At 44.6% G+C, this 17,168-nt stretch overlaps 1 protein-coding gene across 1 annotated transcript in view; it reads left to right on the top strand.

The window, feature by feature from the left end:
• CARMIL2 (capping protein regulator and myosin 1 linker 2) overlaps nucleotides 1–17,168 on the top strand; it is a 591,305-nt gene that overhangs the window by 517,036 nt on the left and 57,101 nt on the right. The window contains 1 exon segment of the mRNA XM_030203654.1: nucleotides 5,911–5,947. Within this exon segment, the coding sequence (XP_030059514.1) occupies nucleotides 5,911–5,947 (37 nt within the window).

Consider the following 17,168-nt stretch of genomic DNA (forward strand, 5'->3'; position numbering starts at 1 on the left):
ACATGATTTTCTAGTGTAAGATTTCGATCTATGGTAACTCCAAGGACTTTCAGGGTGTCTGAAACAGGAAGGGAAAAGTTTGGTGTGGTTATTGTGGTGAATTTGCTTGTATTGTGTTGCGATGTAAGTATAAGACAATGTGTTTTTTCTGCATTAAGTTTCAGCTGAAATGCATCCGCCCATGAGTGCATAATTTGGAAGCTTTGGTTGATGTCATTGGTGATTTCCTTTAAATCATGTTTGAACAGGATGTATATTGTGACGTCATCTGCGTATATATATGGATTGAGGTTTTGATTGGATAGTAACTTGGCTAAGGGTGTCATCATTAGGTTAAAGAGTGTGGGTGAGAGGGGAGATCCTTGAGGGACTTCACATTCAGATTTCCATGGGGCTGATGTAGTCGAGTTAGATGTTACTTGGTATGATCTTGTGGTCAGGAAGTCTTTGAACCAGTTTAGAACGTTGCTTCCAACTCCAAAGTATTCTAGGATGTTTAGTAATATTCCATGATCAACCATGTTGAAAGCACTGGACATGTCGAATTGTAGGAGAAGTATGTTGTTACCGGTTGCAATAGTTTGTTTGAATTTTGTCAGGAAAGTAACTAGTACTGTTTTGGTGCTGTGGTTTGATCGAAATCCTGATTGAAAGTCGTGAAGTATTACAAATTTGTTCAGGTAATTGGTGAGTTGCTTGGTCACCATTCCTTCCGTTAGTTTGGTTATTAGGGGGATAGATGCTACTGGGCGGTAGTTGGTTAAGTCGCTTGTACTTTTCTTTGCGTCTTTAGGTATAGGGGTGAGTAGGATGTTTCCATTATCCTCGTTGTGGTGTTTTTTTTGTTTTGTTTTTTTGTTACATTTGTACCCCGCGCTTTCCCACTCATGGCAGGCTCAATGCGGCTTACATATTATATACAGGTACTTATTTGTACCTGGGGCAATGGAGGGTTAAGTGACTTGCCCAGAGTCACAAGGAGCTGCCTGTGCCTGAAGTGGGAATCAAACTCAGTTCCCCAGGACCAGAGTCCACCACCCTAACCACTAGGCCACTCCTCCACTCCGTGGTATGATATGAGTTGATGAGGGGCAAATTTTATAAGGTTATTTGGACATATGTCTAGTTTGCAGTGGGACTTGGCGAATCTTTTTAGTTCTTGGGAAATAGTATCTTCTGAGAGTGTGTCGAAGTTGGTCCAGGTTCTGTCGGCTGGGTATTCGCCAGGAGTTGGGTCCAGACAGTCGAGGAGTTTTGTATAGTCACTGGCGTTGACTGTTATCGCGAGTCGCAGTTTAACGATTTTCTCTCTGAAGTTGTTATGATTGGGGTCTGAACCCCTCTCAAACTTACCTCTTTCCTGGGGGTCAGCTTTTTAGCTGGCTTCTGTTTCTTTTCTCTGTCCTTTCTGAGCTGGCTCTGTCTCTCTGTGCTGGCAGCTTCCAGCAGCATGGGGTTAATTGTTTTACTTTACTACTGCACCTGTGTGTGTGTTGCCTGAGTTGCTCTAACTCTCTTTGGGTGTACTGGCTTCAAGTGTTTCACGGTTTTGCATTAGTGTGGGTTGGGCCTCTCTGGGTCAGTGTGCTTTTGCCTAGGTCTAGGGAGTGTGACATCATCAGGGAGGGCCTTGATAAGGAAGTGGTGTTGTTTCCTTCAGGGCCTTTGCAACAGTTGTGTTTGCTTTAGGTAGGGTGGTGCAGTGTGCACTTCTGACATTGTGTCTAGGGTCCCTGCTTGCTTTTGCTAAGGTCCAGGTTAGTGTTAGTGCAGTGTGCACTGGTGTCTATGTGTTTAGCTTTCCTGCTTTTCCCTTTGGTTCCCCTGCTTTTCCCTCTTGGTTTTGGAAGCATTGCTATGTGTAGGGCTTTGGAAGCTCTGTTGCTATTAGAAGTACTCCTGGGTTTGGTGTTGTTAGGAACACTGCAGAGTTTGCTGTTAGAAGTACTTCTGGTGTTTGTGCTATTGGGAGCATTGCAGTCTTTGCTGTTGGTGTTTGGTGCTTTAGAAGCACTTTTGGCTTATGTGTTAGCTTCACTGCTTTTTCCTTGTGGCTCCCCTGTCTTCCCTTTTAGTGCTAGGAGCTCTTCTGGTTGCTTGCCAGAGTAGTGCTTAGGAAGCACCTTGTTAGTTGTATCTAGCTTGCTAGAGCAGTGCTTAGGTAGCTGGTTAGTTCTGTGTTTAGCTTATTAGTGTAAAGCTCTGCTTGTAGCTTGGTGCTTAGTAGCACCTGTGTTAGCTTTGTGTTTAGTTCCCTGCTCTGTTAGTTTAGGGCTTAGGAAGTCCCTTTCTTGAGCAGGGCTTAGGAGCTCCTGTTTAGTATAGGGCTTAGGAAGTCCTTTTGTCAGTTTACTGTTAGGAACACTCCTGCTGGTTTAGGGATGGGGAGCACGTAGATCAGTTTAGGTTTAGGAGCACTTCTGTTTCCAGTCCTGGTCCCTATGTCATCCGGTATCCAGTAAGTCCTGTCGGCTACTCGAACCCAGGAGCTCAACTTCTGGGGGGCTTAGTAGCTAAGTGCAGGTGAAGCTGTGTGGACCAGTCCAGTGTGCTCCAGTCCCGTGTTCCAGTCCTGTGTCCTCCAGTCCGGGGGACCAGTCCAGTGTGCTCCGGTCCAGTGTGTTCCGGTCCGGTGTGTGTTCCAGTCCGGGGGATTGCAGTCCAGTGTTCCAGTCCTGTGTCCTCCAGTCCGGGGGATTCCAGTCCATGTGTTCCGGTTCGCTGGGCAGTGCCTGCAGTCCCTGCCGGTGTGCTTACCCAGTGTTGGTTGGTGGGTTTTGCCTGCTGCTGTCGCTCCTCGGCAGCAGCCCAAGGGCTCACGTTTGCTCCAGAGCCCGGCCCCGCGGGCTCTGAACCTGAGAACCTGACAGAAGTATTTTGCAAGATCGCCTGCTGTTGGTGTGTCTGTGATATTGGAGGTAACTGGGGCAGTATTTAGTAATTTGTTCACAAGTTGGAAAAGTTTATGTGTGTCCTTGTAATTTGGTCCAATTTTAGTTTTGTAGTATGATCTTTTGGTTTGTTTAATGGCATATTTGTATTTTCTTTGAAGTTGCTTCCAGGCGTTGAGTGCAGAGTCGTCTTTTTTTTTGTTCCATGCTCGTTCTAATCTTCTGACTTGTGTTTTTAGTTTTTTCAGTTCTTCGCTAAACCATGGTATTGAGTTCTTTCTGTGTGAGGTTCTGGTTTGAAGTGGTGCGATATTGTCTAGTGTGTTTCTGCATCTATTGTCCCATTCTTGAAGAAATTGGCTTGAATCTTTTAGTGCTGACCAATCATTGTTATAGAATTGCTGCCAAAATGTGATCGGATCTATTTTGCCTCTCGTGGTATAGGTCGTTTTTTCCTGTCTGTGTGGTGGTTGCTTCATTCGCCATTGTATGGAAAAGTTTGCTTTGAAGTGATCGGACCATGGTATGGGTATCCACTTTGTATCTATTGGTACTGGTTTTAGATTTAGGTTGGAGGAGAATTTGTATGTAATAATGTCTAGTGTGTGTCCTTTTGTGTGAGTTGGCTGCATAATTGGCCAGTGCAGATCCCATAATTGGAAGAAATCTTTGCATTCATGTGTACTTATTGAGTTAGGGTTTTCAAGGTGAAGGTTGATATCCCCTGCTATTAGAAGGTTGGAGGTTGAAACACAAGTGTTTGATATAAAGTCCATAAAGTGTGTTTGACACTCTTGCCAGATACCTGGTGGTCTGTAGAACAGGACTACGTTTAGGTGTTCGTGCAGGGTTTGATGATTGATTCTGAATGAGACAATTTCTAGTTGGGGAAGGATTGATTCAGCTATTGTTGTGACGGAGAACTGGGATCTGTGGATAGCAGCTATTCCTCCTCCTCTTTTCCCATTCCTTGTCTAATGGGTAATTTTGTAGCCTGGGGGGCATAGATCTAAAATTATGGGGTCTCTAAGGTGCCAGCTGAATATCGGCAGGGACCTGGATAAAAATATTTCTGAAACCCTCTCCCCTCCCCCCAAACTGCCCCCCTCCTCCCCCTCCCAGTCTGCAACAGGAAGATGCCCCCCTCTGGAAAGACCCTCCCCACCTCAGGCCTAACTTAGAGCCCTGGTGGTCCACTGGGGGCAGGAGTGAGACCCACCCACTCCTGCCCTTTGTGGCAGCCTCAGGAAAAGGCTGCCACGCACGACCTATCCTTCCAACTTAAATCAATTTGAACATTGGCCGGATTGAGTTTTATGATGGAGTGGGGGTGTGAGTGGGGATAGGGATATTGTATTTTATTGAGTTTTATGATAGGGAGGTGATGAAAGTTGGTTGAGGATAAGTGGGGTTTATTATGTTTTATATTAATGGGTGGTATTGTTGAGGGTTGGATGCAGGGCTTTTTTTGAGGGGGTACTTGGGGGTACTGAGTACCAGCACCTTTTCCATTGTGTGCTAAAATTGACCCATGGTCCCCAAGTTTTAATGAAAGAGCTCAGGCTCTACACACCAATTATGCCTTGTCATAGATTCTGTGACTGGTTGCAGGGGGCCTGGCTATTGTGGGGTGGGTCCCTCAGTGATCACCCCACCCCTGAAGAGTATCCAGGTTTTTGAGTACCGGCACCTTTCTTTGCTAGAAAAAACACACTGGTTGGATGTAACAGTTTAGTTGCATACCACTTCAACAGTTTTGATTAACTATAAGCAGTATATAAAAGCTATTTTATTATTATTATTAATAATAATAATAAAATAATAATACTGTACCTGAATTTGTAACTCACCTTGAGCACAGGTTTTGAAAGGCAAGTAATTAAATCCAGAATCTATTTAGTGACGGCAACTAGACTCGCTGAGTTTAAAGGGGGTCTGGACAGATTCCTGAAGGAAAAGTCCATTGATCATTATTAAATTTGAGGTTTTTGCCAGGCTCTTGGGGCCTAGATTGGCCGCTGTCGGAGACAGAGTGCTGGGCTTGATGGACCTTTGGTCGTTTCCCAGTGTGGCAGTGCTTATGTACTTATGTTATGTACTTATGTACAGTTCAGGAAAGAGCTAGTTAAGTCAAGAAATCCGATTGAAATGTTGGTCTCAGAGCCTGACATGAAAATTTGTTGGTCTGCTCTATTTTATGAATTCTGTAGTAGAGAATGACATGGGGACAGGGAAATGCAGTTAACCATAGGGACGGGGACAGAGCCTGAGGGTCAGGGACAAACTTTGTCCCCATCCCCGTGTCATTCTTTAATGAAGACAATGATGTTTTAGAAAAAAACAAGCAAAAGTGCAGGCCAAAACTGGCAAATCTTGCACGGGGACTCCTGTGCATTCCTACTACCAGCACGTCTTCTGAGAGGACATTTTTTATTGTGGGAAAGACTGTGGAAGACTGGACTGAATCCTGAGATTGGTGATGACTTATTATTCATTCACAGATTAAAAAATCATAACAGTACTTCATAGGGCATATTTCTTCCCTGCTAGGGCACACAGAGTGGGTTGTATTTTATATCCTTCGGTGGATTAGGGTTCCTTGGGGTAGTAGAAGTCAGCTATTATTGGTATTGGAAGGGTAGAGGGTGGGTTGGGTGGGGGGTTATTACAGTTGCTCATTTTTATTCTTGTTTTCTATTTGGGATTTATAAACAGTTGTACAAAATAGTGTTCCTTTTTATACTTTAATAAAAAGATTTAAATATAAAATCATAAGTGTTCGAGGCATATGTAGATGAGGACAGAGCCCACAGGGATAGGGTGGGGATAGGGACAGAGCTTGTCCCTGTGTTATTCTGTAGTGAAAAATACCACAGGTACTGTAGCTCTGCATGTTGGAATAACATTGTTTTATGCTTCTTGCTCACACTGTACAATAGAAAGAGCTTTGTGGTGAGTCTGAAAATATATTTCTAAAGAATGCTGTTTCCTTAATCTGCACTCTCCTTTTCTGTTTTAGAATAAAGAGGGAGAGATCAAAAAAGCAGGTTCTGATGGTAAGTAATAAAAATGTCTCCTGCCACTGTATCAGTCTGCATCAAACCCAGTCCCTCTTCTTCTTGCCACTTGGACAATAGGATAGTTGAAACACAGAGCTTTGGGGGTATCTCAGGACACTGCACTAGCTCCCTTTAAATGTAGACACAGACTCTAATACAATCTAGCACAACACTGCTCCTTTTTTGCTTTATGGCATTTCCTGACATGGGAATTCTAAAGGGCTTACATTAGGACTGGTTCTGATGATGCTTTTGGAGGACAATTCTATAAAGGAACGTAGGTACCCAATACTAGTGTAACAGGTCAAATATGTGCATATAATTTAGGCATGGCTGCTTACACCGGCCATAGAGCTACTGTAAGTGATTGTGCATAATTGCTAAAACAAAGACTGCATAAATTATAGCATTCTATAATTTATTCACATAACTGTGTTCCACCCATGTGTATGCCCACCTTCAAACTACAATATACACTATTGCATATAGGTGCCATTTTATAGAAAAGCATGTAGCCAAATTATTGGCATTTATGGTCATTTAAATGTGTTTTTAGTGCCTAAACATTGGCAATCTTTGTATGGAATTACCCCCTTTTAGGTTCACCATTTGGCATGGTGAATGCCTATTGTATAACAGCATTGTTATAGGATATTAGTGTAACCCAGAATCAGTGTGCCTTATGTTTAACTGTTTACAGTTATATCAGCCATAGACTTGGTGTAACTGAGTCAGTTCATTTTTTCTAGCATAAAAGGTGCCGGTACTCAAAAGCCAGGCCACCCTTCAGGGGTGAGGTAATCACTGAGGGACTCACCCCACAATGGCCAGGCCCCCTGCAACCAGTCACAGAATCTATGACAAGGCAGAATTGATGTGTAGGGCCTGAGCTCTTTCATTAAAACTTAGGGACCATGGGTCAGTTTTAGTAGACAATGAAAAAGGTGCCGGTACTCAGTACCCCCAAATATCCCCTCAAAAAAAGCCCTGAACTGAGTGCACCTAAATGTGGCAAGGGTATGCATAATTAATAGTATTCTATAAGTTATGCATGTAACTGGGAGTCTTGCCCATGCTCCACCCACATGTACATCCCCTTGCATTTGCATGCCATAGCACTTACACATGTCCTTCTAGAATAGTACTTATGGAAGTATAATTTTTGGTGCATTTATGTTATAGAATTACCTTTTTGGTGTCTTGCAGAATGGGTACTTTTTCCCATAGGCACAGACTAGACAAATAAAAAGTGCTGACTAAGCATGTTCTATTTAATCAGTGCCTAGATTTAGGCGCTGATTATAGAATACACTTAGTCATTTCAGCGCCTAAAGCTACGCGCTTCCATTTACACCAATTAAAACATGGCATAAATCCCAGCGCATAGATTTAGGAACTCTGGGCCATATTCTATAAGTAGGCGAGTAAATTTCAGAACACCCATGAAACGCTCATTTCCCCGCCTATAACCATGCTCCTTTTTGCCTGTTAACATTAGAAGTTCGTCACACATCGTTACAGAATACGCTTAGCAAGTTGTGTGCTTAAATTCTAATCCATGCCAATTATTGCTCATTATTGATTGTTAAGTGCTGTTATCAGTGCTCATTATCTTATTAAGTCAATTGAGCTGCACACATTGTTATATCAGCATAGATCTCTAGGCGCGCTATGTAGAATCTGGGGATTAGTGGATAATTGGTTATCGTGCAATATAACTGACTAACTGGTAACATTCAGCACATTGTCAGTTAAGTTTGACAGCCAAATTAGGCCACCGAAATAGCAGGTATATCTTTGGCCGCCGGCCAGCTCTGAGTATCGGCTTGGCCAGTTAAGTTGAAACCAGCCAAAAATAATCCGGATATTCAATGCTGGACATTGGAAACAGCCTGGTATTGAATATCCGGGTTCAGTGCCAACCACAGGAGTCAGCCCAGGTAACTCCCACAATCTGAATATTGGCCTCATGGTGTCCACAAAAAAATGGGACACCCAACATTTTTCCAAATAACCCAAAAGCAAATGCATTTTATTATTAAAAATTATTACTATTACTGGCTATTATTACTACAAGATGCTGTAAAAACTGCATAATTCCCGTTTTCAAAATGATGGAATTCAGGAAGTGAGCATTAAAATGGCATGAATGTGTCAAGGGTGAAGGAGGATAGTGACACACAGCTAGGGTAATAACATTAAAAAAAAAATCTTTTATTAAAACCAGAAACAGAACCAACAGTGAAGTCCTTTATTGACATAGGGTTACCATATGGCTCCAGAAAAGGAGGACCGATTGAGCCAGAAGAAAGACATGAAGTGGATTTTGATTTATGCAATCTCTAGAGGACAAATGTAAATAGCAAAATACATAATGTAAATCCACCACAATTAATCTGACCAATCAATACATATGATAAAAATAGATTACATTCAAACGACATTCGGTGAGTCTGACGTCGGTGCCGGGGAAAATGGTAGAGGCTATTATTAAAAACAAAATTACAGAGCACATCCGAGGACATGGATTACTGAGACCGAGTCAGCACGGCTTTTGTGTGGGGAAATCTTGCCTGACCAAATTACTTCAATTCTTTGAAGGAGTAAACAAACATGTGGACAAAGGGGAGCCGGTTGATATTGTGTATCTGGATTTTCAAAAGGCGTTTGACAAGGTACCTCATGAAAGGCTACAGAGGAAATTGGAGGGTCATGGGATAGGAGGAAATGTCCTATTGTGGATAAAAAACTGGTTGAAGGATAGGAAACAGAGAGTGGGGTTAAATGGGCAGTATTCACAATGGAGAAGGGTAGTTAGTGGGGTTCCTCAGGGGTCTGTGCTAGGACCGCTGCTTTTTAATATATTTATAAATGATTTAGAGATGGGAGTAACTAGCGAGGTAATTAAATTTGCTGATGACACAAAGTTATTCAAAGTCGTTAACTCGCGACAGGATTGTGAAAAATTACAAGAGGACCTTACGAGACTGGGAGACTGGGCGGCTAAATGGCAGATGACGTTTAATGTGAGCAAGTGCAAGGGTGATGCATGTGGGAAAAAAGAACCCGAATTATAGCTACGTCATGCAAGGTTCCACGATAGGAGTTACGGACCAAGAAAGGGATCTGGGTGTCGTCGTCGATAACACGCTGAAACCTTCTGCTCAGTGTGCTGCTGCGGCTAGGAAAGCGAATAGAATGTTGGGTATTATTAGGAAAGGTATGGAAAACAGGTGTGATGATGTTATAATGCCGTTGTATCGCTCCATGGTGCGACCGCACCTTGAGTATTGTGTTCAATTCTGGTCGCCGCATCTCAAGAAAGATATAGTAGAATTGGAAAAGGTGCAGCGAAGGGCGACTAAAATGATAGCGGGGATGGGACGACTTCCCTATGAAGAAAGACTAAGGAGGCTAGGGCTATTCAGCTTGGAGAAGAGACGGCTGAGGGGAGACATGATAGAGGTATATAAAATAATGAGTGGAGTGGAACAGGTGGATGTGAAACGTCTGTTCACGCTTTCCAAAAATACTAGGACTAGGGGGCATGCGATTAAACTACAGTGTAGTAAATTTAAAACAAATCGGAGAAAATGTTTCTTCACCCAACGTGTAATTAAACTCTGGAATTCATTGCCGGAAAATGTGGTGAAGGCGGTTAGCTTAGCAGAGTTTAAAAAGGGGTTGGACGGTTTCCTAAAGGACAAGTCCATAAACCGCTACTAAACGGACTTGGAAAAATCCAAAATCCCAGGAATAACATGTATAAAATGTTTGTACGTTTGGGAAACTTGCCAGGTGCCTTTGGCCTGGATTGGCCGCTGTCGTGGACAAGATGCTGGGCTCGATGGACCCTTGGTCTTTTCCCAGTATGGCATTACTTATGTACTTATGACATTCCTTCCTTCAGGGGACACCATTTTGAGCTGAATGATTCACTCCCCTTTTTGTGTTATGGTCTGCAGTGCCAAATACACGATTAAAAACAGCAAGAGAGCAGCGTTCACATAAAATTGGGCAGCTGCAGTATGATGATTTTACAATGGTGATTTCCTTCCCTCAAAATAAAGTACCAATCAAGTTTGGGCCTGGGCATCCTCCACCTTCCACTCTGGCTACATTACAGTAAGGAAAAGGTTCCATTTCAGGGCATAAGGTGGCAGAAAAACAACACAAGATTTCAGATGCTTAAGAATTTAAGTAAGATGCAGAAGCTATTAGGAATACAGAGGCCCAGATGCACTAAAAAATCGTTAGAGCCCTTCCCTTACCGATTCCCTTAACGAATCGGTAAGGGAAGGGCATGCATCAAGGAATAGGAATGCAAATGAGCTGCTCGTTGTAGCTCACTTGCATTCTCTATTCCATCGGCAAACAGTCAGCCCATGGAGCATGCGCAGAGCAGCCAAGCGTTATGCTGGCTGCTCTGCGCATGCCAAGAACATCCTTTATGGACGTGCTTCACTTTAAAAAACAAAACTTTAAAAACAACAAAAAAAAGACAAGCGCGTTTAGCTCAGCTCAGCCCCCCCCCCCCCCCCCCCCCAGCCACAGCAAGAGAGGGCTCAACAGTTCCCCTTTCACAGGCTCCCTCCCTCCCTCCGTGTGTGATCGGGATCCAAGAAGAAGGCACAGCTCCCTCCTCCAGGTCTATCTCAGCCAATCACAGTGCGTTTAGCTGGGCTAAACGCGTTATGATTGGCTCAGGGACTTCCAGGTCTCAGCTAAGTGAAGCACTGCCAAAAAAGACGTTTTTATTATTGCCGGGGGGGGGGGGGGGGGGGGGGAGGTGGCCAAAATGGGTGCCCATCCAAAACAAAAACACCCATTTTGGCCCCCTTAATAATAAAAACGTCTTTTTTGGCAGTGCGTCACTCAGCTGAGACCTGGAAATCCCTGAGCCAATCACAACCGCGTTCAGCCGAGCTAAACGCGCTGTGATTGGCTCAGAGACTTTCTGGTCTCTCAGCTGAGTGAAGCACTGCCAAAAAGACGTTTTTATTATTGAATGAGGGGGGAAGGCGGGCAAAATGGGTGCCCATCCAAAAAAAACGTCCATTTTGGCCCCCTTAATAATAAAAACATCTTTTTTGGCAGTGCTTCACTCAGCTGAGACCTGGAAGTCCCTGAGCCAATCACAATGCGTTCAGCCGAGCTAGACACGCTGTGATTGGCTCAGAGACTTCCAGGTCTCTCAGCTGAGTGAAGCACGGCCAAAAAAGACGTTTTTATTATTCCGGGGTCCAAAAAAGAGCCTACAGCATCAGAGCCTGTTTGATTTCTTTTTTTTAAATATAGTGTAGAACGTCCATAAAGGACGCTCCTGACGAGCACTTGGGCTGTTTTTCGGGTGGAGCACTCCCATAATGGCTGTTCATGACGAGCACTTGGCCGTTTTTGCCCCCCCCCCCCCCTCCCCCCCGATTTTTTTTTTTTTTTACATTTTATGAAGTTTTCCAATCCTGCACAGACCCAACGAGAGGTACAGACCTCTCGTTAGATTTTCCACCGTTTTCCAGCGTTAAGGCAATGGGAAAAGGTTAGTGCATCTTATCACAATAGGGGTTTCTACACAATTTGCTCATCTGCATTCCGTTTTTGTTAGCTGCTACCGTTGTCGGAAAAAAGTATTTTGTGCATGCCAGGGTTTACTACTTGCTCGTTAATGGCTCGTTAAGTTTGGCCCTGAGGGCCAGATGCACTAAACCTAATGAGCCAATAACGAGCCATTAACGAGGAAATTGTAACCCCTGGCATGCACTAAAAGCCATTTTACGATGATGGTAGCAGCTAACGAAAACGGAATGCAGATGAGCAAATTGTGTAGAAACCCCTATTGTGATGAGATGCACTAACCTTTTCCGATTGCCTTAATGCTGGAAAACACTGGAAACTCTAATGAGAGGTCTGTACCTCTCGTTGGGGCTGCACGGGATTGAAAACTGATGAAAAACTGCTATAAAAAGTCATTCCCCCCCCCCCCCCCCCGCCGCAATAATAAAAATAAAAGTGCAGTTGAGGCTGGCCATCGGAAAAAGCCATCTGTTTTCGCCATCATTCCGCCCCCCGCCGCAATAATAAAAATAAAAGTGTAGTTGAGGCCGGTCATCGAAAAAAGCCATCCGTTTTCGCCGTCATTCACCTCCGCAATAATAAAAACAAAAGTGCAGTTGAGGCCGGCCATCGAAAAAAGCCGTCCGTTTTCGCCGTCATTCACCTTCGCAATAATAAAAGCAAAAGTACAGTTGAGGCCAGCCATCGAAAAAAGCCGTCCGTTTTCACCGTCATTCACTTCCGCAATAATAAAAAAACGTCTTTTTTGGCCGTGCTTCCACTCAGCTGAGACACCTGGAAGTCTCTGAGCCAATCATGCACTGTGCATCCTTAGAATATTTAGGGGAAGGAGCTATGCCCGGTCTGTTTTGCAAAATGGCGCCAGCTGACCTGGGGTCTGCATTACTTTGAATAAATTCTGTATAATAAAATGGCACCAGCCTTGGGTCAGCTGGCACCTGAAAGGGTGAAACCTTGGGGGACGGGCTTGGTTTTATTTTTGCTTAGTGGCCCTTTTACTAAGTTGTGCTAAGAAATGGGCTTCGTGCGTCGTTATGCAGCCTTTCTTGCATGCTAAGCCCATGTGTGAACAAAAGATGGAGCAAAAAAGACGTGAAAACGTGCCAGTGATGTGTATATGTAAGAATAATGTTATGAGGTGACATACCAATATTTGGTATGCATAGAGGGGCATAATCGAACAGAAACGCCTATCTCCATGGGCGTTTATCTCCGAGAACGGGTCCGTGAAGGGGCGGGGCGGATCGTATTTTTTAAAAGAAAAAGACGCCCATGTTTTATTCGTCAAGGTGTGAGCTGGGCGTTTTTGCTTTTCAGCGATAATGGAAAATGAAATCGCCCAGCTCAAAAACGAATAAATCCAAGACATTTATTCGTGGGAGGGGCCAGGATTCATAGTGCACTGGTCCCCCTCACATGCCAGGACACCAACCGGGCACCCTAGGGGGCACTTTTACAAAACCAAAAAAACAGGTAAAAGAGCTCCCAGGTGCATAGCACCCTTCCCTTGGGTGTTGAGCCCCCCAAATCCCCCTCAAAACCCACTGCCCACAAGTCTACACCATTACTATAGCCCTAAGAGGTGAAGGGGGGCACCTACATGTGGGTACAGTGGGTTTGGGGGGGTTGGACGACTAGTAGCATTAAGCAGCACAATTGTAACAGGTAGGGGGGGGATGGGCCTGGGTCCACCTGCCTGACGTCCACTGCACCCCCTAACAACTGCTCCAGGGACCTGCATACTGCTGCTTGGGAGGAGGGTATGACATTTGAGGGTGAAAGTAAAAAGTTGTGAAACATCATTTGTTGTGGTGGGAGGGGGTTAGTGACCACTGGGGGAGTCAGGGGAGGTCATCCCCGACTCCCTCTGGGGTCATCTGGTCATTTAGGGCACTTTTGGGGGCCTTATTCGTGAAAAAAACAGGGTCCAGGAAAAGTGTCCTAAATTCTAGCTCAAAACTGTTCCATTATCGGCGAAGGGCGCCCATCTCTGTTCGCCCGATAACCACGCCCCAGTTCCGCCTTCACCACGCCTCCGACACGCCCCCGTCAACTTTGTCCGCACCCGCGACGGAGTGCAGTTGAAAGCGTCCAAAGTTCGGCTTTCGATTATACCGCTTTATTTGTTTTTGTGAGAAGAACGCCCATCTCCCGATTTAGGTCGGAACTTGGGCGTTATTCTCGTTCGATTATAAGCTGGATAGACTTATACTATCTGTGATAATGAATGTAAACAAAGAGAAAAGAGAGATAAAGCATGCCAGTAAAGTATATATGAGAATAATGTTTTCAGGTGACATGCCCATATTGTGTATATGTGAAAATATAACTGAATGCTCATATTGCCAAAATTGCGGACTTCAAAGCTTGTTGATATTAAAAATCAAAGAATATCAAAAAACACACTGTAAAAAGAAAGCAATAAATTAATGGCACTATGTAAATGAAAATGTAGATATGAACTAAAAATATCAAAAGGAAACTGGTTCCATTCATTCACTGTACTTATAAATACAGAACACAGTTATCAGTGTGCAAGTCAGAGTTCTTCGATTAAAGGAGGAAAACGCCTCAAAAACAAGCCCCTCCCACAAATATAGATGGGGTAAAGGCTACAAATTCATCATCACAGGCGTTTCTACAAACCTCCTTATTTTAAAACATTTTTTTGAAAAGTTCTTTTTCTTAATGCTCAATAACAAAGCCGCTCTGCCGAGTAAGCTGTACAAAACTTTTTTTACTTAACTTCGGCTAACTGCAGGCTTTCTCCTCCCAGACCATGATTCAACTGTGGTCCTGAAGCAGCGGAATGTGAAACGGGACCCGTTGACCACAGTTGAATCACGGTCTGGGAGGAGAAAGCCTGCAGTTAGCCGAAGTTAAGTAAAAAAAGTTTTGTACAGCTTACTCGGCAGAGCGGCTTTGTTATTGAGCATTAAGAAAAAGAACTTTTCAAAAAAATGTTTTAAAATAAGGAGGTTTGTAGAAACGCCTGTGATGATGAATTTGTAGCCTTTACCCCATCTATATTTGTGGGAGGGGCTTGTTTTTGCAGCGTTTTCCTCCTTTAATCGAAGAACTCTGACTTGCACACTGATAACTGTGTTCCGTATTTCAGGGGCGTATCTGAACTGCGGCGGTAGGGGGGGCCAGGGCCAGAGAGGGGGGGCACATTATAGCCCCCCCCCCCCCCGCCGCCGCCGCCGCCATTGCCGATCCCCCTCCCCCCAGCCGCTGCCATTGCTAACCCTCCCCCTCCGTTGCTCGCCTACCTTCGCTGGCGGGGGACCCCAACCCCCGCCAGCCGAGGTCCGCGTCCTCCTGCCGCTGCCGCTGCCGGCTGCCTTTGGTCCTTTCATTCTTCCATTGAAGCTGGCGCCGACGAAAAAGTTTCTTTTGAATCTGACGTCGCTGCACGTTGCACGTTGTACGTGCAGGACGTCAGACTCAGAAACAATTTCTGAGTCTGACGTCCTGCACGTACAACGTGCAGCGACGTCAGACTCAAAAGAAACTTTCGTCGGCGCCAGCTTCAATGGAGAATTAAAGGACCAAAGGCAGCCGGCAGCGGCAGGAGGACGCGGACCTCGGCTGGCGGGGGTTGGGGTCCCCCGCCAGCGAAGGTAGGCGAGCAACGGAGGGGGAGGGTTGGCAGCGGTAGGGGGGTCCAGGGCGAAATCTGCGGGGGCCCAGGCCCCTGAGGCCCCACGCAGATACGCCCCTGCCGTATTTATAAGTACTATGTAAATGAAACACACCCAAATAAACATGCTACCAATTAAACCAGATGTGCATTCTGTAGCGTTTAGAAAGAAAGATGCACTATCACAGAAAATATAACAAAATAAAGAATGGCTGTCTAATATCATAGGAATAAAAACATCAGTAAAAATAGTAAAAATCAATTTCATCTTCTAAATGATAACAAAGTTTTTAGAAAAACTACTATGAAAGTCCATACACTGCCATCCAACATAAGTACAAAAATCAGGGATGCATGAACATATTATATATTCCAAAAGGGAAACCCAAATCTTAATAATGTATGGTTAAAAATGATATATATGACATCAAAGCAGAACAGGTCTACAGTATATAAATTCGTATGGTAATGTAAATGAAAGCTGCTGTTTAAACGGATATGAAACATGAAGAAAAACTATTTTACTGTATCATGGAAGAAAAGAGTTGTGCTCTACAAATAAACTAAAGTGCTCAAAAAAGTGAATATTCAGAACATACCTTATGATAGTATCACACCTATAATATGCCTCTAGCGAGATACCCAGTATCAATGAGTCAAACAGAAATTGCGCCAAAATAAACCGTCAGGATGTAATGACGGAAACCAAACGTCTCATGAATATCAGTAAGGGTTTGACGTGCATGCTCTCATGAATGTCAATGAGAAAATGACATATGTGATCTTATAAATATTCTAATAAATATTCAATAGAAATAAAACAAAATAAAACATGGAAAAGAAAATAAGATGATACCTTTTTTATTGGACATAACTTAATACATTTCTTGATGAGCTTTCGAAGGTTGCCCTTCTTCGTCAGATCGGAAATAAGCAAATGTTGGTAGATGACAGTATATATAAGTGAAACATCAAAGCATTCTAGTGGCAGTCTAACAGGATGGGGGTGGATAGGTGAGAGACAGGAAGAGTCAGGTGGATGAGGGACAGGGAGATATGCATGGGGACAGGAGTGTGACAAAGCAGTACAATTTTATGGTTTACTAGTAAAAAAAGGCCCGTTTCTTTGAGAAATGAAACGGGCGCTAGCAAGGTTTTCTTCAGAGTGTATGTTTGAGAAAGAGTGTGTGCGAGAGATGGAGTGTGTGTGTCAGAGAGAGAGAAAGAGTGTGTCAGTGTTTGTGTGTGATGAAAGAGGTGGTAGCAAGTGTGTGTGTTTGTGACAGAAAGAGAGAGAGTGTGTGGGAATGAGAGTGTGTGCCAGGGTGCCCCCCTCCCCCAAGGTGGCCCCCTTCCCTCCGTGGTCCCTGTCTGCCCAGATGCAAGTGTGTGTTTGTGACAGAGAAAGTTAGTGTGTGCAGTGTGTTTGTGAGAGACAGTGTGTTTGTGAGAGAGAGAGTGGATGTGTGTGTGCTTTCATCCCTCTGCCTCTCTCCCCACCTCCTACTCCTCCTGCAGCTTTTCGTGGCTGCTAGCCCTGATGTGTGCTCCTGCTGCTCCTGCAGCTTTCCGTAGCTGCTATCAGTGATGTTTCCCCGACGCACCTCCCCCCCTCCGAGATCGATGCAGGCATCGTTTTCAACTGATTCACCTGACTGAAGTACTCCTGATTGCAAAAGATGCCCAGAAGAGCAGAGGGCAGGCTGGTCTTCAGGCTTTCCCTGCTCTCTCTGCGTCCCGGCCAACAGGAAATGAGGGCGGGGCGCTGAGAGAGCAGAGGAAGGGTGAAGGCGAGCCTGCCCTGTTCTATGCTTCTTTTACAATCAGGAGGACACTTCAGTCAGTCAGGTGAATTAGTTGAAAGCGATGCATGCGTCATCCTCGGGGGGTGGGGTGGAGGATTCTCGTGGACCTGGTGGGGAGGAGCTGCATCGATTTGGGGGGGGGGGGGAGTGCGGTGGTAAGTGCGAGCTATGCACCCGCTCCTCCTGTCGCAGTGGT

Source organism: Microcaecilia unicolor, chromosome 5, assembly GCF_901765095.1.
Source record: "Microcaecilia unicolor chromosome 5, aMicUni1.1, whole genome shotgun sequence".
Taxonomy (NCBI): Eukaryota; Metazoa; Chordata; class Amphibia; order Gymnophiona; family Siphonopidae; genus Microcaecilia; species Microcaecilia unicolor.